This window comes from Ursus americanus, chromosome 3 (assembly GCF_024610735.1).
Source record: "Ursus americanus isolate L20-20 chromosome 3, mUrsAme1.1.p, whole genome shotgun sequence".
Classification (NCBI taxonomy): domain Eukaryota; kingdom Metazoa; phylum Chordata; class Mammalia; order Carnivora; family Ursidae; genus Ursus; species Ursus americanus.
Genome location: NC_142129.1, coordinates 19421840 through 19447070, shown reverse-complemented (window position 1 = coordinate 19447070; position 25231 = coordinate 19421840). Strand labels below are relative to the sequence as shown.

General features: G+C 40.1%; 1 protein-coding gene across 1 annotated transcript in view; it reads left to right on the top strand.

Moving 5' to 3' along the window:
- Nucleotides 1–1822: 1822 nt before the first annotated feature.
- The window catches only part of EXOC4 (exocyst complex component 4), a 717712-nt gene continuing 694303 nt past the window's right edge, over nucleotides 1823–25231 (top strand). The window contains exons 1-2 of the mRNA XM_045792625.2: nucleotides 1823–1980; nucleotides 23128–23317. Of these exons, the coding sequence (XP_045648581.1) occupies nucleotides 1895–1980; nucleotides 23128–23317 (276 nt within the window). The 5' untranslated portion in view covers nucleotides 1823–1894. The remainder of the gene's footprint in view (nucleotides 1981–23127; nucleotides 23318–25231) is intronic.

The following is a 25231-nucleotide window of genomic DNA, read 5'->3' as shown; positions in this document are numbered from 1 at the left end:
ACCAATGTTTTGTAGCTTTCAGTGTAGAAGTCTTTCACCTCCTTGGTTAAATTTATTCCTAAGTGTTTTATTCTTTTTGATGCTATTGTAAATGGAATTGTTTTGTTAAGTTTCTTTTGGATTGTTCATTGCTAGTCTATAAAAACACTACTGATTTGTCCTGATATTACATCCTGCAACCCTGTTGAGTTAATTTATCAGCTCTAATCATTTTTTTAAAAAGTCTTTAGGATTTCCATATGTCAAATCATATTGTCTACAAACAGAGATCGTTTCATTTCTTCTTTTCCAATTTAGAAGTCTTTTATTCTTTTCCTTGCCTAATTGCTCTGGCTAGAATTTCCAGTACTATGTTGAATAGAAGTGGCGAAAATGGGTGTCCTTGTCCTCTGCCTGATCATAGCTGGATAGCTTTCAGCTTTTCACCATTGAGTATGACATAAGTATGTGTTTTTAATAAATATTCTTTATTGTGTTGAAGAAGTTCCCTTCCATTTCTAGTTTTCTGAATGTTTCATTGTGAAAAGGGTGTTGGATTTTGTCAAAAGATTTTTTTCCTGCATTAACTGCAATGATCATGGTTTTTTCCTACTGCTTGCATTCTTAGCCACTAGGGCCAATTACTTTTCTCTCTGTATGTAAGTCATTGAACTTTATAGCCTGTTTTTTGTACTTATACCATGAAAATCTCACTTTCATTAAAAGCCATTAAAATTATGATTTCCAGTGGCTATATGTTACAGTTTCATATATGGGTGTCCTACAATTTAATACTTCTATGTTGTTTCAGTAAAAGTAATTGATGTATTCTGTGTCTGCTACTCTACAACTCCAGAACCTCTGAATGTGCGTTTTCTTCATCTCTGAATTTCTTTAAATCTTTACTGCTACTAAGCAGTATCCTTCCTCCTATTTCATATTTATTTTCTTCTTCCTTGATTTATGCTTTTCATACACACACTAATCTTTGTTTCTTATTTATTTCATGTTCTGAATTAATGACTAAGGCAGTAGAGTCAAATGCAAGAAATTAAAAACCTACCAGTAAACATATTAATAAAGCACAAGTAAAATTATTACTGTGTGTATTTTATTTATCTTGGGAAGAAAAAAATCTGCAATTTGGTCAGTTTTGCTTTTTGGTCTTTATGTCAATATCCAATTTGCATGTTTTTGCAGGTATTTTTTTAGGATTAACTGGAGATACAGCCACACTGGAAGATAACTGAACTCACCATAAAACGCATGTAGAAACATCTAGTTTTAGAGAATAAGCAGCATTTCCGTGTCTTGTTTTCACATTTTATTGAATTTTTATTTATTTATCAATTTAAAATTTTCTTTTTTGTGTGTGTCAAGGGCTGACTTTCAAGAGATCGCGACGAGGGAGCTGCTTTGCTACCTATGAAACCCCGACGAAGTATTAAATTTTTTTAAACCATTTGTGTTTAAAGTAAAATTTTACTCATAGACATTATTCCCCACCCCCCATATAAATACACGCCCCTATATACACTTTTTGGCATTGTAAGATAAATTTGATTAAAAACATGATAAAAATCTAAAAACAAGGAAACGGGGGGGGGAACCCACACCAGATCAGAATAAATACAAATCAGACAGTCATTAGGACACTTAACCAAGTTGCCACTGGTTTAATTTGCCTGTGCTCCCAGGTAGAAAACTACAGTTCCCAGAGTGCTTAGAGCGCGTGCGGGACCTTGAAACTTGCGGCCTCAGTCCCGCCTCCTTACTTCAGCGATTGGACTGTCCAGTTTCGCGTCTCTGAACTTCTCTTCTTCCATTGGTTACTGCCCAGCGAGGTCAATTACAGAGTTTACGTTCGCTTTGGCCTTGCTTGCCCACCGGTTCTCCCCCTCCGCCCGCTACCAAGATGGCGGCAGAAGCAGCTGGTGGGAAATACAGAAGCACAGTCAGCAAAAGCAAAGACCCCTCGGGGCTTCTCATCTCTGTGATCAGGTGAGGGAGGCAGGAGGCAGGGTCAGGGGACTGGGGGCAGCGGGCAGAGGCTCGACCTCCGCTTCGGAAGGGAGAAGGGTTAGCTGGGTTCCACCTTGCCGACCCCTCCCCCTTCCTCCTTGCCTCCCCCCCCAGCCCCTCCCAAGGGCCCCCGCAGTTCCCCCTTTTTCTCTGGGGTTGGGCTAGAGGGAGGAGCCCCGCCTCGCTATCTTTTCTTTGGGACCTGAGCTTTCCATTAGGGTCCCTGGGCCCTAGAAGCACGCTGTTTGGGGCTTGGTAGAGAAAGCCAGGTGTGTCCATTTATTCATACAGCGTTTACTTACGGATTGCCTTCAGCAGCGCTCACTTGGGGAAGGCGCCTTGTTTCCTGGATTTCTGGGTGTAAGGCCCTGAAGTCCGGGGACTACTGTCACGAGTTGCAGGTTGTGTTCTCACACTTCGGACACCTCCAACCACCTGTGAATGGCCACAGCCTCCAATACAAGAGCCTGTAGTGAGCTTGTAGAAGAGCTGTGGATTGGAAGGCATACAGTCGTTTTCGATTTTTGTTCTGCCTCCCTATCCCCGGTCTGTTCCTTCAAAACAAAACAACTTTCGAATTATCTTCTATGCACGTTATTTTCCCAGAATATGTATGGTGGGAGTGGGAGTAGTGGGCCTTTTAGGGGCTCCTTTTTTAAAAATGTGAAATACATTAAAAGTAGGGGAATCCTTTCAGACATCATTAAGGATGATACAGGAAGTGATAACAACCTGAATAAAATGTATTATAACACGTTTTTACGTTGTTGACATTTGAATTTCAACTCAGGTATTTTTCATAAAGTAAAGCTCCCTCCTCCTAACCCCCCCCCCCCCATGCTAAACTTCTAGTTGAATTCTAGGAGTGCCCCTGCAATCTCCTGATGATTTTTTAAAACCCAGCCTCAACAGTACCTGGTAGGGGTATTGTAAGGGCTTGAAGGTATGAATAGATTGAATTTTGAAGCAGTCTATCATTCATGGACTGATAAATACCCATCTCTTGGGTGTTATTTAGGGGCCTCTAGTTTAAGGTTATGAAATCATTACTTTTTTTTTTTTTAAGAACTAAGATGATAATTCTTCTCTGTGTGGAAATGCTTAATAAATTTGGTAGGCCATGCAAAGGGAACGCTTGTCTAGTGTGGACCCACATTCTTGTGACAATACAGGCAGCGTAGATGTTTGTTTCATGATACTAAAACTCCAACTAGAATATTGGTAGCATCCCATCTTAATCCTTTGTGGAGCTACAATATATGAATTTATTTGGATTCCTTTTTGAACTTGTTTATTTTTTCTGCCTTATAGTCAACATTCACTTAAGCTATGTATTTAGTGCCAGTTTGTATTTGGTGCCTGGGACTTAATACATACTTAAATACTTGTTGAACAAAGGAGTGGATGCCTTGAGTTTTGCAAAGACGAATCAGACATGATGTTACCCTTGAGAATTCACTTGAGGGATAAAATATGGAAGTAAAAACTATGACGTAAGACTGGAAACAGACGAGTGAAATATGGGAATCCAGAAGAAGGAGTGGGGAAGTGGAGTGGGGGTTAGGGAAGGTAATAGCTGTATATAAATGTACCATTTCAGCTGTGCATTTATGATTCTGTAGGCTTTACCCATTTCTTTTCCAGTGTGTATCAGTTTTCTTTAAATGCCAATTATATTAGTTCTAAATGCCCTACATTTGAAAAAAGCATAAAAACCAAAACCAAACTAAAGTTTTTTTTCCTTTTGTTTTGTTTTTAACTGATGCTGATTCAGAAACACATTGCCTTTGGTTGACTGTTCCTTTGTTCTTCAGGGGGACTCTCCCACTGGGTGGTGTGGAATATGATTTTGTGGTTATTCATTCTTCTCTTAGTTAGGCTCATCTGTATTGCCTTCATGTATCACCATGATTTAGGCCTACACAATTTTTATGCTGAATTCTCTTGTGCGTTAATGTTTTTCATTTTTCTTCCTTTTCCTTGATCACCTCAGACCACTTGAATAATACCTTTATTACATCTGTTAACTAGCATGGTATAATGGAGTGTCCAGGTCTAGCGTCCTGGGCAAGTTTAGTAAGGATTAGAGTTCATGGTTACGTACGACCTTATTTAAGACTGTATGTTGTTGCTTCTTGAGTGTTAATGTTTATATTTCAATATTTCTTTGAGTCACAGGAAAATTGTGGGGTTGGCGTGAGAGCGTTGCCGGCTCTCTCTCCTTGTTTCCTCCCTGATGTGCTTTTGAACAGTGGTTTAAATTTTTGCAGTGGTTTAAATTTCATGAACAGTGGCAGTTAATGAGAGGAGAATGGTAGTATTACTTCGGTGTTTGGGTGGAGAGAAGCAGGGGAGAGTACTTCAGAGGGGAATAGAATGGGAAATGTAGTTGCTCAGAGAGTAGATCTTAAATGTTCTCATTACAAGAAAAAGAAATTGTAACTATGTGAGATGGGTGCATGTTAACTCACCTATTGTAATCATTTTGCAATATACACAATATATTAAACCATGTTGTACACTTCAAACGACTATGGTGTTATATGTCAGTTATAGTCACTAAAACTGAGGGAAAAAAAGAATGGGGAATGTATATTTCTTGTTAGTAAATTGTTCTCTGACTCTGAAGTTGCTGCTTTGTCTCTCTGTTCAGTTTGTATTCTTTGTGTTACCCCTTCTTGCAACATTGTCTTCATGATTAATTCCTCATGTAAAACGTGGATTACCTCTTCTCTTTAACATCTTTTCAGATTCTCTCTCAAAGACCAGAACTTTCCGGAATCCATTTTAGGCTCATGTTTATAAAATCTGAGCCTCCTTGAAGATATATCTGATACATGCCAGTTCTCTTTTATGTTTCCTTGGACCTGTCATTTTGTCACCCTAAAATAACTGACTTGTCAGTGATAATACTTTGAAAAGTTTGATTAATTTAGCTTTATTTATCTTTTTGTATCATTGAGCTGTTGTTTTCTTTTTTGAATAGTGAATATTAAAAATTCTCTTTTGGTTCTTTTGCTCAGATACCTTAAAAAAGTCATTTCTAGGGGCGCCTGGGTGGCTCAGGTTGTAATCTCAGGGTTGTGAGTCTGTGCTCAGTGGGGAATCTGCTTGGGATTCTCCCCCCCCCCCCATGTGTGCACACGCCTGTGCACACGAGCGTGTGCTCTTTCTCTCAAATAAATAAATCTTTTTTAAAAGTCATTTCTGTACCTTATTATGTACTAGCATAACACATCATATATATTTAAAGCTACTTCTGTGACTGGAAACAGCATTTATTGTTAGTCGTCTTTTAACACTAGATAAGAAAACAACAGGTAGATCAGGGTTCGACCTAAGGACACAGTAAGTATAGACATGGGGACTAGCCAAATCTCGTCACTATTTCCAGCTGTGGTACCAAACAGTTAAATAATAACTATTTTGCTACTGTGAGCGTCCATCACTTTAAAGCATTTAAAAATAAAAAACAGTTTCAAGAAGTCTAGTGTACTGTAGTGAAAATGTTACGTTTGGTGGATGGGTATTTAAGTACCTTGAGACTCATAAATGAAATTCTTAACCCTTTTAAAAAGTATTGAATAAAAATATTATCGGACTACCGGATGTTTCAAAGGGTGGACTCCCGGGGTATTGCAGAAGAGGCCCTCAGGCTGGGAAGTGGGGCTTTGATGAGGAGATGGACAGTGCTTGGGACCGAGTCTGTCAGAGGCTTTGGTTTGAAGCAGCTTTTGGTTTGAAGTCTTGCCACTGGCCCTTTAAAATGGAGCTAATTGGGTGGACAGAGTTGCGATCACCTGCTGATGTAAATTTGGACAGTTTTACACGTGTGCGTGCACACACAGCATTTTCCTACTTTTCTATTGATTTTTCCCCCCTAACCTTTTGTTTGGTGTGAAATCGGAGCAGGCAGCCTTTCTAAATGGGGAATAAGCAAGATGGCATTTTGGAGATGCTGTTTTATTTTTGTGAGTTCTTGTCAGGTTTTTAATTGGGAAATGTGTCTACCACTTACTGTTAGGTGATTTGCTTTCCAATTAAATGTTGACTCTCTTCTCTTTATAAGTTGGCCTTTAATAGACCATTTAATTGGGAAGACAAACTTTGGCTGTGACTTTAGGCGACCTTATTGAAACCTCAGAGCAGAGCTTTTGTAGACAGACTCTGGTTACAGATGTCAAGGAGGATTGAAGGCAGTTGAAGGCTCACGTTTTCATCAACTTTCATGTCTTCACAGAAGTTGGAATTTCAAAAACTTAGAAAATCCTTTATTGTAGACACCTGTTAAATTCCCTTCCTCCTCAGAGAGTGTTTTGGTCAGCCCCATATTTAATTCAAAGCAAGCTTTGTTGAAGGGGTCCAGGCTTTGATCAGGGCTTTGAACAAACAGCTTTGAGGTCCATGACACAGTTTGTGGCAGAAAGGAACGTGGTCACTCTGTTTGGAGCAGAGTCCCCGAAGTTGTGTTAGGTGGTTAGTGTTGTTTCCAGTAACACCTCTTCTCTTCATCTGAGCCTGTCTCATTATGGTTTTTCGGGTTTCTGCTTTCTTTGTACCCTGGGGCATCTTGGCACTGGGAATGCAGTACTGTTTGAAAATTACCGCTAGGCTGTCTGGAGACTAAACACTTTTTTTTTCTCCTCGAAGTCCTGGGACATCTGACAGCATGTGTTGATAGAAGGGGCAAAATAATTCCCCCTTTTTTCCTGCTAAACATGAAGAATGAGTATCTTGGGAACCCACGTCTTAGTTTCTAACCTCATGTGTAATTTTTAATGTTGGGATTTCCTGAAGACTTTGAGGCAGAGAGGTGTAATGTTGGGTGATAGAGTCAGGTTTTTTTCAAGCCACTACTTAACAGTGGATCGGTATGGTCATAGTGTTTGGAGGGAGTTGAGGTATAGTTAGTAGACACTTACTGGATTGTGTTACCCATGTAGAGTTACCTTGGACCAGTTGCTTCAGACCACTGTGTCTAGTCCCTCCTTTGTAAAACGGGATAATAATATGATTTATGGTTTGGGGGGAAAATTAAGAGCGTATGGGAAGGGCTAACACAGTTTGGCTTAGAGAACACACACAGATGTTCATTTCTTTTCAGGATCTGCTTCTTCTCTGGTTAGAAACTTGATTGTAATATTCACCGGATAACAACCAGGATATGATGTTAATTTTCTGTCAGAGATATCCTTTCTGGTTTGGCTTGAATGTTTGATTCCAGTCGTCAGAATGTTCACTTTGTACCCGAGAAATCTTGTGTAGCTGAATTAAGATGGTAATTATTGATAATTGTTGAGTCAGCCACAAGAGCTAGATTTAAATAGATGTATGCTTACGTGTGCATGTAAAACATGAAATATAAACAAAGTATAAAACATTTATTAGGTCAAAGACAGAAAGGTTATAAACCAGCAAATTAAAAGGCCTAGGATCTCTGTCTACATAACCCTTTTTGCCATTAAAAAAAAATCATATATGTGATTTCCTAAAATCGCATATATAATTTTTAAAATTTAGTTATGTATTTAGAAAATTCAAATATTTCAAGAGGAACAAAATAAAAAATGAAGACTTTTCACTCTGTTCATCTCTTTCCTGGTGTACCTCTGTGAAGTGTCCTTTGGTTCCTTTGGAGAAATAGAAAACTATATTTAAGTATGTGTGGATGTATAATCTTTAAATAAGAATATATGTTCTTTAATATATTAACATATAATACTTATGAATTTGTATATACTTAAGAAATATTCGTTAAAATTCTACATTCTTTAAACAAATGGGATCATACTATGTGTATTTTGGACCCTTTATTCATTTGCTTGTTTTTCTTTATTTTGGAAATCTTTTCTAGCAGCACATACTAATCTACCTCAATCTTTTTAGTGGCTATGTAGCATTCTGTCATATGGATACACCATAATCTATTTCACTGGTAGTCCCTCTCCCCCCCCTTTTATAACACTTAAGTTCTTTTTTCTTCTTCTTCTTTTTTAATCTTCTGTTTAAAATATATTGCAGTGAGCATTCCTGTATGTCAGGGAGTAGATTTGTGGTATAAAATCACAGCAGTGGCAGGGGAATAGCTGCGTCCGAGTATCTTCACATTTTGGACTTTGACAGAGTCAAAATGTCCTCCAGAAAGATGGTCATTTTCGCTCCCACAAGTGGTGTATTCGCTCACCTGGTTTCCCAAGCCCTGGCCAGAAACTGGATGCTTTTGATGATTGTCTTTGTTAAAGTCCGTTGTGAGTAAGAGGGGAGTATTTGTCTCCCTGTCATTTAGTTGTATGTTATAGCTGGATGTATGTGGATATATACGTTTTGCAAATATTTTCTCCCAGTCTGTGGCTTGTCTTCTCATTCTCTCGACTGAGTCCTTCCCAGAGCAGAAGTTTGTACTTTTAATGAATCATCAAGGATTTCTGTCATGGGTCATGTCTTTGGCGTTGTAATCTAAAAAGTCTGTGCCATGCCCAAGATCATCTAAATTTCCTCCAGTGGTAACTTCTGGGAGTTCCATATTTTGTCTTGTACTTAGGACTGTTATCCAGTTCAAGTTAATTTTTGTGAAGGCTACGAGATCTGTGTCTAGAGTCATTTTTTTTGCAGGTGGATGTTCAGTTGTTCTGGCACCATTTATGGAAAAGATAATCTCTCTTCTCCATTGTTGTACATATGTGGCATCCTCAGCAACATTCCATGCATTTCATTCTCTTCCTGTGCACCTTGTCATTGCATCTTCCCCATTTTTGTGTCACAAAAACTTGTTAAAAAAAAAGTCATAAAAAAGAAACCAGTCAAACAATCTCATTTCCCAAATATTACCTATTTTCCTTGTTGAGGTTTTTGTGTGGATCTTGTCTAGGTGTGTACGTAAGTTTAATAGTTGTAATTATAACAACATTTTTTTTTAGCATAACAAAAATTTTTTCATGTTGCTATATAGTCTTTGGAGTTATGTAAATATTTAAAAAAAATTTTTTTTAATTAAGAGAAAATTACAGAGAAGAAAATATAAACTCTCATATTCTCTTTACCCAGAATTAAACGCTATTAATAACTTTGCTTCCAGTTTTAAAAAAATTACTGTTATAAAAATAATACACATTCATTATAAAGAATTCAAACAATGGAAATGCAGGGAGATGTGATTATTCCAAACTTTATCCTTTGTAAGTTACTGTCATTGGTATTAACTGAATCTAATTCCAGACATTGCTGTGTCTCTGAGTGTGTGTGTGTGTGTGTGTGTATGAGATGTTGGGTGGATAGATAGAAATTTTTAAATTTCAAACAAAAAAATATTATTTTTTAAATAAATACAGGAACTTCGTCTATATGCCAACTTATTTTTAAGTAATCTGTACCCCCAGTGTGGGGCTTGAACTCACAACTCCAAGTTCAAGAGTTGCATGCTCTATTGACTAAGCCAGCCAGGAGTCCCTCTATATGCTAATTTATATGCTGACTTTGTCTGCATTTTTGAGGTATACGTACATATAGTAAAGTGCACGTATATTAAGTATATGGCTTGATGAATTTTTTTTTTTTTAAAGATTTTATTTATTTATTTGACAGAGATAGAGACAGCCAGCGAGAGAGGGAACACAAGCAGGGGGAGTAGGAGAGGAAGAAGCAGGCTCACAGCAGAAGAGCCTGATGCGGGGCTCGATCCCATAACGCCGGGATCACGCCCTGAGCCGAAGGCAGACGCCCAACCGCTGTGCCACCCAGGCGCCCCTGGCTTGATGAATTTTTACCTGTGCAACCACCACCCACGTAAGATAGAGATGAACACTTACAGCATCCCTGTCCTTTTTTTTCCAGTTCATTTTTTTGTGCAAGGGTATCCTGTGTTCCAACACCATTCATTAAACAGATTATGCTTGCTTCGCTGAGTTTCTTTTGCATATCTGTCAAAAATCAGTTGAGGGATGTGGGTCTATTTCTTGATTCTCTAGTCTGTTTCACTCATCTGTTTATCTTGATGACAGTCCCACACAGTCTTGATTGTTGCTTTTATAAGTCTTGAAGACAGTGTATCCTCTCCACCTGTACCCTACTTTTTAAAAGTTGTTTTGGATGGGGCGCTGGGGTGATTCAGTCAGTTGAGCATCCGACTCTTGATTTTGGCTCAGGTCTTGACCTCAGTGTTGTGAGTTCAGGCCCCAAGCCTACTTAAAAAAAAAAAGTTATTTTGCTTATTCTAGGTCCTTTGCATTTAATTCCGCATCAGTTTTATCTTATTTTTTTCCCCTATCAGTTTTTGAATTAGCTAGTAAATTTCTACAGTAAAACCTTCTGGGATTTTGGTTGGCATTGCTCTGAATGTACAGATTAATATGGGAGAATTGACATCTTAGCCATATTGAGTCGTCTTATCCCTGAGCAGATGTATCTCTTCATTTAATTCTTTAATTTCTTTCAGCAGTTTTTAAATAGATTTCAATGTGTAAGTCTTACATATTGTTGGTCAGATTTATCTAAGTATTTTAGGCACTTCAAGTCCCACACCTCACTGAATGCTGATGTTTTTCCCTCTAGTCTATTATTACCATGTCTTCAAATTCATTCATCTTTTCTGCAGTTTCCAATCTGTTGTTAATCCTATGTAATGTAATTTTTATTAGATTGTAGTTTTGAGCTCTGGAAGTTTGATTTGGTCTTTTTTTTTTTTTTAGGGATTTTATTTATTTATTTGACAGAGACAGCCAGCAAGAGAGGGAACACAAGTAGGGGGAGTGGGAGAGGAAGAAGCAGGCTCCTAGCTGAGGAGCCTGATGTGGGGCTCGATCCCAGAACGCTGGGATCACGCCCTGAGCCGAAGGCAGACGCTTAACGACTGTGCCACCCAGGCGCCCCTGATTTGGTCTTTTAAGAAAAAATCTTTAATAGCTCTCCTTGCACATTTAGTCTTTCCTGTAGCTTCTTGAGACTATGAAATACAGGCATTAATAATAATTTTAATGTTCTTGTTTACTAATTTTGTCTTCTTGTGTCATTTTTGGGTTAGTTTCAGTTGATTAATATCTGTCCCCCCTTTTTTTTTACATGCCTTTCATACGTTTTGGATACTAGATTTTGTAATTTTACCTTATTGGGTACTGATAGCGGATGTCTTTGTTTTCTTGGAAATATTCCTGAATTTTGTTTTAGGATTTGGTTAAGTTATTTGGAAGCTGTGATCCTTTCAGGTCTTATTTTAAATTTTGCTCCTGGGGGCAGAGCAGCATTTGGTTTAGGGCCAATTTTGTTTCCCTACTATGGCAAAATCCTTCTGAGTACTCCACCCAATGCTCTGTGAACCATGAGATTTTCTCCTCTGGCTGTGTGTGATTTCAGATAATTGCACCCACTGATCCTTACTGGTGGTTCTTTTCCTGGCCTTGAGTAGTTTTCTCACAGGCTCTCACTGATGATATTGAGCTGAAGCTTGAAGGGAGCCCTTCTACAGTCTCCAGAGTGCTCTGTAGTTCTTTCCTCTCCATCACCTGCCCTGCAAACTCCTTAATGTTTAAGGTTTCAAAATCATTTTTTCGGGGGGTTGTTGTTACTTTCAGATGCTCGGGCAAATCCAGTCCCAGTTATTTCATCTAGACCAGAAGCAGAAGTCTGTCAGTGCCTCATATTTTGAAAAATATGTTTAAAGATTCATTTTCATTGGTCAGATTTCATCAGTTGCATATGCACAGGAGGGAGAAGAAGGTAATCAGATATGCTGTATAAAGGCTCGAAAGTGAGCTAGGTATCTCGGCCCTAATGGCCTTCCACGTTTTGCGGTGTTTTGCAGAGTATTTAAATTAAACAGCAAAACGCTTTCACTTCATATGGTATTTTTTCCAGGGACTTTTCCTTCAGAACTACTAGAAATGCTTTGGAACTATTTCGCATCTGTTCATGTATTTTTTTTTAAATACAGTTTTTTTTGTTTGTCTGTTTGCCTGTGGTAGTATTGCTCCGTGTAGCCTGAGCTCTCGTAGAGCTGGTGATTGGTTTTCTTTGGGCAGCACAGCATTTAGATTGTTTTTGTTGGTGGTGGTTTTGTTGTGCTTTTTGTTTTTGCTTGCATTTGGAGATTTCCAGGCTGTGCTTGCATTTTGCAGTCTGCAGTGCTGAGCTCTGCTCCCTCTATAGTCTTCCACTCTGCTGCTACTTACATACTTAACTGCTTTCAAGCCATGAAATGAGTTCTGGTCTTTTTAGTAGCCAGTCCTTTATGTGTTGGGACTTTCGTCTTGAATTACAAGGGTCTATAGATGAATAAATCTAAGAAATACTGCGTAATCTTCACGTCTTGTCCACCCAGCTTCTGCCCTCCCTCTCGGGACACCCGGCACATGAACATAGTAAAGTCTCCTGGATGTCTGCAGTTAAGAAACTTGCTTCAATTTGTGTAATCTAGAATTTCCAAGATAGCCTAGTACCATGCAACACCTACTATTGTCTTCTAAAATGAGATTTCTGAGGAACTCACTGGAAGCTCCACATTAGGGAGTAGCCTACACCTTTAATATGAACAAATGTGTTGTAGTAACTAAAACATTCCCCTGGAGATGAAAACTAAGATCACTGTGGAGAAGGCTTTAAGGAGGATGTGGACCTTCAAATGGAAATGGGAAAAGAGGTAGCCTCAGTTAAGGAAGGGTAGGGGGTAGGTTTTAAATTGACTCTGTCAATCCTGGACTCAGTTTTATGCTGTAGTGAGGCTGATTTTACTTAATTTTAGATAATGGCCTTCTCTGTTGGTTACAAGACTCAGAGCTTTTGGTCCCCAGAAGTATTTTGTATGACTGAGTTAATTGAAATATTGAATAGCTGCATGTGTTGGGTGTAGTAATTGGCCCTAAGTGCTGTCTGAAGCAAGACACCAGTGAATTTTCAATTGACTTTAAAGCAGAAATTGTTTACTGTCACTTGATATTAAATGAATCTTTGTAGTGAATTAAGGGATGTTGTTTTTATGCATCAGAAAAGTTTTTCAGAGGGACTTGTCATCATGGATTGTTATCAATTGGGACGGGATTATCTTGAATTTTGTGGGATCTAATAAGACATAATTAAGAAACAAGCAGTCGCAGTGTATAATTGAATATAATAAAATCGGATTAAAAAGTGTAATGTAGATTCAGTTATGCTTTGAGTGAAGCCATATCTTATGTGATTATATAGTGATACACATCTCATTTAATGTGTGTTTTTTTCCATGCAAACTCAGAATTATGAGGGTCTCATTTTTTTTAATAATTCATTAGAAGCATTTGTAAATGAATCATCATATACAAAGTGCTCTGCTTAGTAGAAAAGGCTTTGAAGATCCTTCTCAACTTGTTAGTGTTTATATTCTTAGTGATCTCTTTTCCTTCCTTTAGTTTGGATTTATACTCATATCTAGAACTGTCTTTTTAAAAAAGTATTTGAGTGAAAGTATGTGCACGGGTGCATGCATGCATGAGCAGGAGGTGGGGGGGGCAGACTCCCCCCCTGAGCAGGGAGCCAGGATCCTGGGATCATGACCTGAACCAAAGGTAGACACATAACGACTGAGCCACTCAGGTACCCCTAGACTTGTTCACCTGTCTTTAGTTTCCCTGCTGACCTGTTACTGTCAGGCATTTCTTAGGTTGGCTGTTCCATGCTTTAAAGGAAAAGAAAATCTGTCTCTCACACTTTGAAATAAGGGCTATGTAGATCTAATAGTGTAATCTAAAAGCAGTTTAGTAAAGAAAATGGATCCATATTTTCAAGAATCATGTATGCTCTAGATGTTTTGTTCCTGTGTTGGGATCAGTAACAGAAAGGAGTATTTTAGAGTTCAGTGAGCTAGTAGCTTTTTTCCTACTTGGAGTGAGGGTCTGAAACTAGTTAACCCTTGTGTATTTGGGTTTAAAAATACTCAATTTTTGCCTAATGATAATGTGTTAGAATATTTTGTAAATAAAGAGGACCCCTTGTCTGGTGCTCTTTCCATTATGTGACTAAAAAAATTCATTAGAATTGCCCTAATGAGAGAAGGTGGTACTGGTTGAGGGGTTCAGATGCCTGATGAGTAAAAAGTGCAGGGGCTTGGGGACCTCAGGTTTCTGTAAGAGGCCTATCCTGGGTATTTCCCAGAAAGGGTATCACTGAGATTTGATTCCTCCTGTATATTGAGCTTTGTAGAGCTGTAGTTTCCTGATAAGGATTTTTGGATATGTGGGACCTTACTTGTAATTAGGTTTTCTGAGTTGTTTGAAGAGATTTACGTTAATTGTTTTGTTAATCTTTATTATTCCTGGAGGAGAGGTCACTGGATACCAACAAGGAATGCCCTTAGTAGACAATTAAGTGAATTAACTGTTTTCAGATGCTAATTGTTCTGGAGGTGTCACCAAAATTCAGGTGTATTACATTAAATATTTCTTATAGCAGGTTAATTAGTTTAGTTATCTGAGGCTGTATTAGGCAGTTAATTCTTGAGGATTTGCTGAGAATCTATGTTGCTCTGGCTAAGGGGTGTGACCGATAAAGTCTACCTTGAGATTTTAGCCAAGCAAAATAATACTGCCTGTGTTTTATAGGGTGGTGTATAAGTCTGCTCGAGCTGCTGTAACAAAACACCACAGGTTGGGTGGCTTAAACAGAAATCTGTTTTCTCACCATTCTGGAGGCTGGAAGTCCAAGATCAAGGTACCAGTCAGGCTTGGTTTCTGGCAAGGCCTCTCTTCTTGGCTTGTAGATGGCCACCTTCTTGCTGTGTCCTTAAATGGCCTTTCCTCTGTGAGTGTGTGGAGAGAGAGGGCTCTTTCGTGTCTCTTTCTCTGCTTATAAGGACACCAGTTGTATTTCATATGACCTCCTTTAGAGACCCTAATCTCCAAATAGTCACACTGGGGCTTAGTGCTTCAATAGAAATTTGGTAGTGGTAGGAGGGTGTGTCTCAATTTAGTCTATAACAGGTGGTACTCTGGAGACTTATGACTTTGTTAAAATACCCTAGAATGGCTCCAGAGTGACAGTCATTACCTATAGGTGATCTTGAGGCTCAGGCTAGAGCCCTGGGCAGGTTGTTAATTTTTCACAATTGGCTGGCAACCTTTCTACATGCTTTTCTGGCTTATGATATGTAACAGTCCCCTTCTAACCCTCTAATACCAAACTTGTACTGTCGATGATCTTCAAAGAACTGCTGTCTGGGCAGCTTGAACTATCAAAGGGCTTGCTGCGAGGAGGAAATTAATGAAGCATGGTTTGATCCATTTCATCCTATACATTCCACAAATTCCATTCTTAGATTAGAATGGATCATTGGAAAGCTTCATGCTTGGACTATGTTCAGAGTCCCAATCTCTTGGTCTAAGTTGTGTTTTAATGTTCTGTTCTGGAAGGAACTTAAAAGAAATAACCATGTAAAATTTATTGTTTTTTAGAAGGTGGTTGAGGACCTTATTCACTATCTTGTATATTGTCCTCCTTATTGTTTTAAGTGAAGCATTTCTTTTAGAATTTAGGAGTAGCTTAAAGTTTGCTTCTTCAACAGAGGAACTGGAATCCATCTTTTTGATAATGAGAATGATTTAACTGGCTACATTTCCCTTTTTGTATGGCTAGGAACCTCACAGTTAGATTGAGGGCTCATTTCCTATTCACTGTGTCTGCCCACATGCCCAGCTTACCTGTGTTTACATTTGTATGGCATCGTTTTGTCCTGTAGCTCCTTAACTAGTTTCACTTTCTCATTTGTTATTATCTACATTTTTGTACAAATGGTCTCTGATCTTTTTTAGGAAGTGGTTGGATAGATGTAAAATGAAACTTGAAGTATTGTTGAATATTTGCCATTCAGTATTCATTATTAAATACTGATTGAAAGCTGTCATTCTTTTTTTTTTTTTAAGTTTTTATTTTTCTTTTATTTCTCTACATTCAACGTGGGGTTTGAACTCACTACCCTGAGATCAAGAATTGCATGCTTGGGGTGCCTGGGTGGCGCAGGCGTTAAGCGTCTGCCTTCAGCTCAGGGAGTGATCCCGGTGTTATGGGATCGAGCCCCACATCAGGCTTCTCCGCCAAGAGCCTGCTTCTTCCTCTCCCACTGCCCCTGCCTGTGTTCCCTCTCTCGCTGGCTGTCTCTATCTCTGTCAAATAAATAAATAAAATCTTTAAAAAAAATTATAAAAAAAAAAGAATTCCCTCAAGTACACAAAATCATTAAAAAAAAAAAAATTGCATGCTTTTCCGACTGAGCCAGGCAGGTGCCCTGAAAGCTGTTATTCTTTGCCTGGGTGCTAACCCCCAGGTGGCATCAAAGAACACTTTTAGAGTAAAAGTCCACAAAGCTGTACCTGGTCAGGCTCCCAGCTTCTTACCTGATCTATCACTGTCCCCTCTCTTGCTTCTCTGAAGCCACATTGACTTTCTTGCCATCCCTTGTACCATGAGCAGGCCAAACATACCCTGCTTCAGGGCCTGTGCATCTTCTGTTCTTTCTGCAATCTGTTTCCCCAGATAGTGCCACCTCTCTCCCCCTCATTTTCTAGAAAACTCTTTTCAAATGCCATCTTTATCTGAGAGGTTTTCTCTGGCCTCCTTGTGTTATATACTTCTCTCCTCCTCTCTGGCTTCTGTTTTTTTTCCATACCTGTTTCTTCCTGGCCTGCATGTGTTGTTTATTTCTCTTGTATTTCCTGCTTCCCCCACCAGAATGTAAGCTTCCTGAGGGGAGAGGTTGCTTTTATTCCCAGCTGTATCTCTAGCTGCTTAGAACCCGCCTGCCAAGTACTAGGTGTCTAATAACTATTTGTTGAATGACTAAATGAACTAAATAGGGTTGCTGTTAACTATTATTTGTCCTTTCCTAGTGATTTTTGAACAGGCATTTCTTTGTGTGAGCTAATTTAGTAGCAATTGTTTTTTACGGCAGAGAACTGCCCTCCATGACCTCTTCAGAGCCTGCCTCTTGCTGCTGCTCATTATTTAGCTTTTCCGGGGCACTTTAATGTGCCAGGCACCGTTAAGAATATAAAGAAAAGGTCTGACCTCAATTCGTGAATAAATATCTTCAGGAACTTTCGAATGGGGGAGGCTTTGGGCTAACAATATTGTGATTCACAGATGATTTATTTGGTTCCTAATAATGTGTCAGCCCACACATCAGTGGCGCTTTGTATTTTACCGAGCACAGTCACATAACGTCGCCAATCACAGCTGCCTGGTGAGGCAGGTACTCTTACTATCTTGTCTGCTTGGCAAGGAAAGAAACAGACACGGAAGCTAAGTGACTTGCTCGAGGTTAAAGAGCTTGAAAGTGGCAGACACCTCATGGTTGACACATATGATGAGAGGAGTCAGAAACTTATGATACATTCCAAATCGACAGTGTTTTGGATTTGTGTTTTTCTTGCATCCACTCATTTTGTCTTCGACTGAAGGTTACCTTTGGGTGGCTAACCTTATTTTCATAGGTGTGCTTTTTCTTTTATTTGATCTTACTTTTGTCTTCTTTAAGAGTAATATCGACTTCCGTGTGCTTTCCCCCTGTCTGGACTCCATTACTCTATTAAGTCCAAAGTGAAGGCAAAATTGCTCCATAGAAGGAGTCAGTGATGGTGACTAGTTATTTTCCTTTCAAAACACTTGACCGGCTAGACTGAAATACAGAAGCTGGTATAAAAAAAGGAAAGTGGCAAATTCAGTTTCAGATCTGCAGCTACTTACCTCGGGTTTAACGCTTGTGTGGAAGGCTCTCTTGGAGCTGCTGGCTGTGAATTCACTAGAACCATATAGCATGTGTGCCTACTAGATGCTGTTAACAGTAGCTTGACGTGTGCACCATGGTCCTTTTAGCCTTTTACGTAAATAAATTCCTTCCTGGGGATTAATTAGTCATGGTTAGAGATGTAATCCATCATGTAAAATGCCAGGGCTGTCTTAGTGAAAAATTCTTGGTGATCCAGAAATGTCTCTGTGTCTGGCTTAACTAGAATTTAGTGTATGCTTTTATTTTCCTCCCTGAACTTGGCAATAGTTTGTAAATCTTAATGGTTTTGAGATAGGAATGGGGAAAAAAATCTAAATGAGTCAGTAACATGAAAGCACCTTGGGGTGGCAACTTCAAATCATTTCTGCTGTGCTCATGCTTCAGATTCAAGACTCTTAGAGCACTTAGCAGCTTTTTTAGTACTGTCTACGTCTCAACCCATCCACTCTTCTCTTCACATGTGAGCTGTAGCTTGATCAGGAGCTGAAGGCACAAGAAATAGGAGTTCATAACATGCGTAGTGGAAAAGGCCTTGACTTTGAAGTCAGGTATGCTTAGCTTCAAGGGCAGTTCCCATGTTAGCTGTGTGTGGGGGTGAAAGTTACCTTACCTCTCTGTTCCTCTGATTCCATCTCACCAGACTTTAAGTATTATCTTAGATGATGTGTCCAAAGTAACCACTGCATTCCCTGGCATATAATGGACACTAATGAATATCCCGTGCTTCACTTTTATCTTCCCTTTCTCAGGTGTAAGACACAAGGATGCATGTACATTTCTGTATTTAGTTTGAAAATTTCCCAAGTAGATGAGCCAGAGCTGGCTTGTCAGCACTTACTGTCCAGGCGATCTTGGATGATTGTTGGACTCAGTATTTATAAAAATGCGATGTAGTTTTAGGCCTGATTATTAAGAATATAGTGCTTGTATCATAGAATATAAAAACCTCTTCCTGTTTGGACTGGTCAGACCATATCAGGAGTGTGTTGTGTTCAGTTCTAGTACTACACAGGATGGGGGAAGCTTTTCAGGGCCAGACTGCTCAGGTTTGAGACCTGGCTCTGCTGCTTAAAAGTGCTGTGCCTCCAATACACAACTCCGTTTCCTGTCTGTAATAAGGGGGGGGGTAATAATGGTAGCTACCTCCTAGGGTTGTCAGGAATCAATGAATTATTATGCATAAGCCATTTAGATTAACATTGGGCATACAGTAAGTTCTATGTGAGTGTTAGCTGTTTTGGAAGGGAAATCCACAAGCATGGTGGACTACGTGGGAGCCATGTTGTGGGAGAAACAGTTGAAGCAGTTAGAGATGTTTAACCTGAGAAAGAAGTACTGAAGCCCTTTACCATTTAAAGAGAAATTGTATGGAAGAGGGAATAGAGTCATGTAACCTAAGAAAGGTGGAACTTGGATCAATGGGTAGAAATTATAAAGAGCCTGATGAAAGGCTTCGTAACAAGGAGAGCTGCTCAAAATTGCAGTGAATGGCTTTGCGAACTGGTGAGCTTTCCATTTCACAGAGGCTTATTAGATGGCTTGGGAGAGGTCTCTGACCTGGCTGGCAAGGTGAGCTAGATGACAGGTGTTCTCTTCTACCCCGTTCTCAGTTCAGGTCAAGTGACTGGCTTAAAGTAAGATAATTCCACATTGAAGTTTGCTGTGTTTTGGTAGCAGACATGGATACTTTTCTCCGTAGACTTCCAGTCTGCTTTTATGGTGTATCGTTCATTTATGGTGCAAATATTTATTGTGGGAGACATTGCATTTCTGGTCTTATTTTGCAGAAAAGAAAACAGGTCAGGGATACTGTCTACTATTGTTTGACACCATGCAGTCTCTAAAGGGTTCAGGGAATTGTGGTTCATTATTGTTGGGAGGCCATTCTCCTTGGGAGTGCTCTTTCTGAAGGTCTTCTGAACAAAGCGCCGAGTGCCCTTTGTTTTAGACGGTCTTGTCAAGGATGTGTATTTGGATGTTTGGAATCTAGAGATGATCTCTCCCTGTAGAAAACGGGCAGGCATGCGTACTGTCCAGTATAAAAGATGGAGTTTTCCCACATTCAGGTTCCTCTCTAGTCACTCACAGTGTGTCCAGGCATAAAGTTGGGTCCAGTTGCCTAACCCTCATAGGACTTGGGGCCGGGGTGGGGGGGTGCTACTGCAGATACGCTGGTGCCCCTGCTCCATGCTGTGTCGTGAGTAACAAAGTCCTTTGTTTTTGACCCATGAGTTTTGTGTCTTCTAGCACTGTCCATGAAACTCTGGCAGACTAACTTGTTAGCTTGTGAATAGGATAAAAATCTCAGACTCTCTACAATTCTTGATGTTGAGGAGTAAGGTGAGTCAGAGAGGTTAAATCTCATGCCTAGCGCCAAATGATCTAGCGTTTTGGGGGTGATAGAATTTGAATCTTTGTCTCCAAAGGATGTCCTCTGCATGACATTGTGGAACACCGCTATTGCCCTTGCTGCTCTGACTGCTACTACTGTGACAACGATAGCCAGCAACAACCACCACCATTCGTTGAGTGTTGATGATTTCCCAGGCCTTGTTGGCTCTCCTTTAATTTCACCAGTGGCCCTGTAAGGAAGGTATCCTTATTCTCTACATTTTGTAGATGAGCAAAAGGAGATGGGGGCGTCTGGGTGGTTCCGTCGGTTAAGCATCTGCCTTCGGCCCAGGTCATGATCTCAGGGTCCTGGGATCAAGCCCCACATCACGCTCCCTGCTCAGTGGGGAGTCTGCTTCTCCCTCTTTCTGCTCGTGCTCTGTCTCTCTCAGATAAATAAATAAATAAAATCTTTAAAAAAAAAAAAGAGATGCCATGACCAAGGTCATACAGGTACTAAGTGGTGGAGTCAGGATTCAAACGTAGAGGGAGGATGATAACAGGACCACTCGGAAGGGCTGTCGGGAGGATTCAGCGCACATTCTATAAAGTGCACAGCACTGCTGGTTTCTGGCAGCTGGGGGAAGCCTCTCTAAACATTCATGGCTATTATTGTTATTAGTAACCTCGTTGCCGTCCTTTTCTCTAATTAAAAAAAAACTTCGGTGGTTTTGTTCTCTATTTCCAACTGAAGGCAAACTGTCATTCAGCTCAGTTTACATTAAGCAGATGAAATTAAAGGGGCACAAACCTGGCATAGGCTCTTCCCTTATACAAATATTTTCTCTAAAAATGAAAATAGGAGCTAAAACCCCCTATAGGCCCAATTTACCTTCTAATCTTCATTTTAGTAACCCTTTATGTTTCATAAATAACTCCTGATGCGGCAGTAACGTGTTACAGTGACAGCTGATGCCGGAGAAGGTGTCCTCTCTGGGCCTGACATTTTCTTTAATGGTAATTCTCCTAGTTAATGTAAACAACGTGAAATGTTTGGCATGTTTCCTTCCACAAATGGTGGTGGAGAGGAAATCAAAGCACTGTAAAGGTGGCAAACTGATCCGGGATAGCTTTGACAAATCCATGGCTGTTTGCTGTTAGAAGGGGAAATCAGAGGTAAATACCTAGAAACTCTTCCCTTTGGGACAGTTGATAAATTGAAGGCATTTTCTGATTGTGCTTTACTTTAGATTAACAGCCTGGAAGGTTTCAGATTTAAAGAGCAAAGTTATGTATCATAGAAACAATAGGAAGGCATGCTTGGCTCCCCGTACCCAAATATTGCAGGTGATATTGGTAGCTCCATTGAAGTCATATTCCTCCTAGGTTCTCCACTCTGATTTATTTCATTAGCTAAATACTTGTGCAGTGTTTTCTACCTGAAAGTAATCTTGGAGGTAGGTAGTCTGATGTAGGATCACCAGTTGACAGAGGAAGACACAGGATCTAGCATGATAAAGGCCTTCCTTCAAGTCTTGGGGTTCCTAGTGTGTTGCTTTCCTGAGTGCCCCACAACCCCTAGAGGCTTTTCATTTTCCTTCATTATATTTCTTGTCCTGTCCCCCCACCTCTTTCCCCACCATTTCCTGCTAGAACTGGTCTCTTGGCACGCCTAACACATTTACGAAATTCTTTTTAGAGATTAGATTGATGTCAAAGACTGGCCTGCTGAATCTCCCTCTAAATTGAGAAAGAAGTTTTATATATTATGTGGCTCATGAATTAAGATCTTTTGCTCTAAATGACAGTTGGGGAAAAAACTGTTATGCAGTATTTTCCTTGTGAATATCTGGAAGTAGATATGTGATTGATTCACTGATATACCATCTCTGAAAGCAGTTGTAATGATGGACTTATAATTGATTGCATCCATCATTGGAAGCCTAAACTACCCCCTCCCTAAATTAAAGATAAATGAAATAAGCTATGCTGAATGTATATAAGCTGACAAATCTGAGGGAATTTAATGAAACTCTAAATTACTGCAGCCAACAGATAAGAGAAGGTTCCTTGTTACTGATTAGAGCACTAAAAAAAAGAATTATCCAAAAAAAGATAATAAAAGAAACAAAGATCTGTGGCCAATGTATCAAACTAAGTTATTGAAAGACTTTTAAGTGTATCTGTCTCATTCCCTGGTTATTGTTGACTCATATCAATCTTGTTGGTGCTGTTGGATGAATAGTAAAAGGAGGGATTGTCTTGTAGTATAGCTTTTACTATTGCTGTTGTAACATATTTTAGAATTGATGTGACCTTATTTCCAGGCCGCTGGGGGCTCTGTGCCAAATTTAGTTCATTTAAATGAGCTATTTGGAATGCAGTTCCTCAGTGTATAAGTAATTTTATCAGTTAGTACACTTTTTAGCTTTATGTAAAAGACCATCTGAGGGTGACTTAAACAATGGATATTTATTATCTCCCCTAACGAGAAGTCCTGAGGGAAAGCAGCAGTAGGGCTGGCTGCTTTGGGGACGCAATGATATCAGTGCAGTAGCTTGGCATTTCTTTTGGCTTTCCCTTCCATGGTTGTACGGTGGGTGAAATATTTGAGTATTGTAGCTTTGTTTAACAATATCCAGTGTCTGGAAAAAAAAACAAAACAAAACAATATCCTCCTTCCTGTTAATCTTGCAAGAAAATTACTCCTAGAAGTCTTTAGGTCTCATTGGTCAGCCTTGTCACTGATACGGTGAATGGAATACCTGGGATTCACTCAAGCAAATCAGGACCTGCCCAGACTGTCGCAGAGTTCACACTGCCCGCTATCTAAGATTCGGGTGCCAACGAGTGGAGGGAAAGTCTCCTTGGATAAGCAACCAACAAATCCACTTAGATGGGCTCTTGAAATTTACTAGGAAGGTGGCTTCATGTTTTCTGTTAGTAACTTGTTTCATTTCCGACCGAGTGAGGTGCATGTGCTCGTGTATTAACTCCTGTTTTACTTGTTTGCTTTTAAGTTTGATTGAGCTTGATACAGTCTCTGTCTTCACCAGGACTCTGTCTACCAGTGATGATGTGGAAGACCGAGAGAATGAGAAGGGGCGCCTGGAAGAAGCCTATGAGAAGTGCGACCGTGACCTGGACGAGTTGATTGTGCAGCACTACACAGAATTGACGACAGCCATTCGCACATACCAGAGCATCACAGAGCGCATTACCACCTCCCGAAATAAAATAAAGCAGGTGGGCCTCCTGTTCCTCTTGTGATTGTTGCCCCTGCTGTTAGGCCAGGAGTTATAGCGTGTAGAGGTGCCGTGATAGTGGTGACTGGCCTTAGGAGGGACTCATAATGACACTTTCTGGGAGTTTTGCAGTGTCTGGAAAGCCTGGCTGAAGAGGATCACAGAGGGCATCATGGGCTTGCCTCCTCCCTGTGTCTTACCCTTGGCTTCTGCTGCTACTTCTCGTTGCAGTGTGAAAGGACAGGGGGGAGGTGCCCCCAGTGTGGGGACATGAAAGGGGGGGCTGTTCTAAGACTCCAGGGCCTCTTACAGTTAGAGGCTCCCATTTCTGTGTATCCAGTGTATTTAATATGCTCCTGTCACACATTGTGTGTGTGTGTATTGCTGTAGCAGTTGAAACACTGTTAAAATTTCAGCTTTAAGTATGTCCCCTCGTTTGAAGTTGGTTGTGACTTCTGTGCAGTAATTAGACATTCTAGTATGATTTTGACAAGGAAACCCAACTTACAAATTATTGAAACGTGTATTTATGAATACCGAAATTCTTGAATACTCTTCCTTAGTCATGACAAGCATCCAGTAACTTCTGTTTTGTCATTTTCCTGTATTTTGCAGTGATTTCTTGTTCTTTGTTTCTTCCTCTCTTTCTAATTCTTGCCCCCTTCCTCTCCCTGCCCACCTCCTTTTGTAGTAGTAGGTCCTTGAAAAGCTCTTGGTTCCTGGCTGCCATGTCTTTACTGCCTAAAGGACAAAGTGGGTTCCTAAAGGGTATTTTTGTATTTGGCCAAGGGATGAACTGACCGTTGGGGGCCATCGCATCATAGTTCTGGGGGCTCTGGCTGTGTGTTTTGAGGGTCACTCCTTTAATTCCTTTTCGTACCACTCTGCTAACAGTAAGTGCTACCACTTAGCACTGCTTCTTTGCCAGTTCCTCACTCAACATATTTAGGATTTGAACGCTGGTCTTCCTAACTCTAAGCTCCTTGCTGCTGGTTTTCAGACCTCTTTCAGGCAGTAACCGCCCTTCTTAAAACGAGCTATCTTGTGGAACCCTGACCTATTAGTTGCCTCTTGTGTGGTGTTGGGGTGAGAGATGCAGAACCTCATGCTTGGTCCTCTCCTTACAACTCTGCACCTGCCCCTCCAGCACCTCTGTGGCCACGGGGCTGCACAGACCATTTGAAATGTGCTGCCTGTGCTATCGATCGGTTCGGTACTTCCCTGGACTGCACCTGCCTGGTAACAGCTATGCTTACAGCTTTCCCACATGTTCTCTTGTCTGTCTTCTAGACCTCACCTTACATTTTTCTAAGCAGATACTTAAGTTATTCTTTGGAAAATGCTGTCAACATATGAATTTCAGCCTCTAAGAGTACCATTTGAGAATCAGCAAGCTCTGAACCTTTTTGAGGCAATTTGATAGCCTCTCTTTACATTGTAAAATTAACTGGGCATTTTCAAAAGGAATACTATAATTCTTCGCCTTTACAAATGGTGAGTTCATCCTGTGGATTTATCTGTGAAACTAGGTAAAGCTATAGATCAGTTTAAAGTAAACTGTAGTCCATCTTGACCCAATATACTAAGCTCAAGAGGAGTCAGAAAATGAATGTCTAGTGCTGCTGACCTTCTGGCTTTGCCCCGGGTAATCACTGTAAGGGTGAAGGTTTGGTATTTCTGTTTTCTGATTAGTCTGCTTGGCTGAAAGGACTTTGTCCAGATGTCAAGGGAAGCCTGTAGTGGTTTCTGCCTTGAGTCCCTAGCACTTGGAGTTGATAGCCTCTTTGCCCAGAGAGTGTTGGCTGGTGTTGATGAAGAGTCTCCTCTTCCATCATTTCACATTTGTTTTAGCAGCCACGGTCTGTTCACCGTCCTCATTTTTAAGTGTGCTGGGATTTTGAGCAGAAGAAAACAA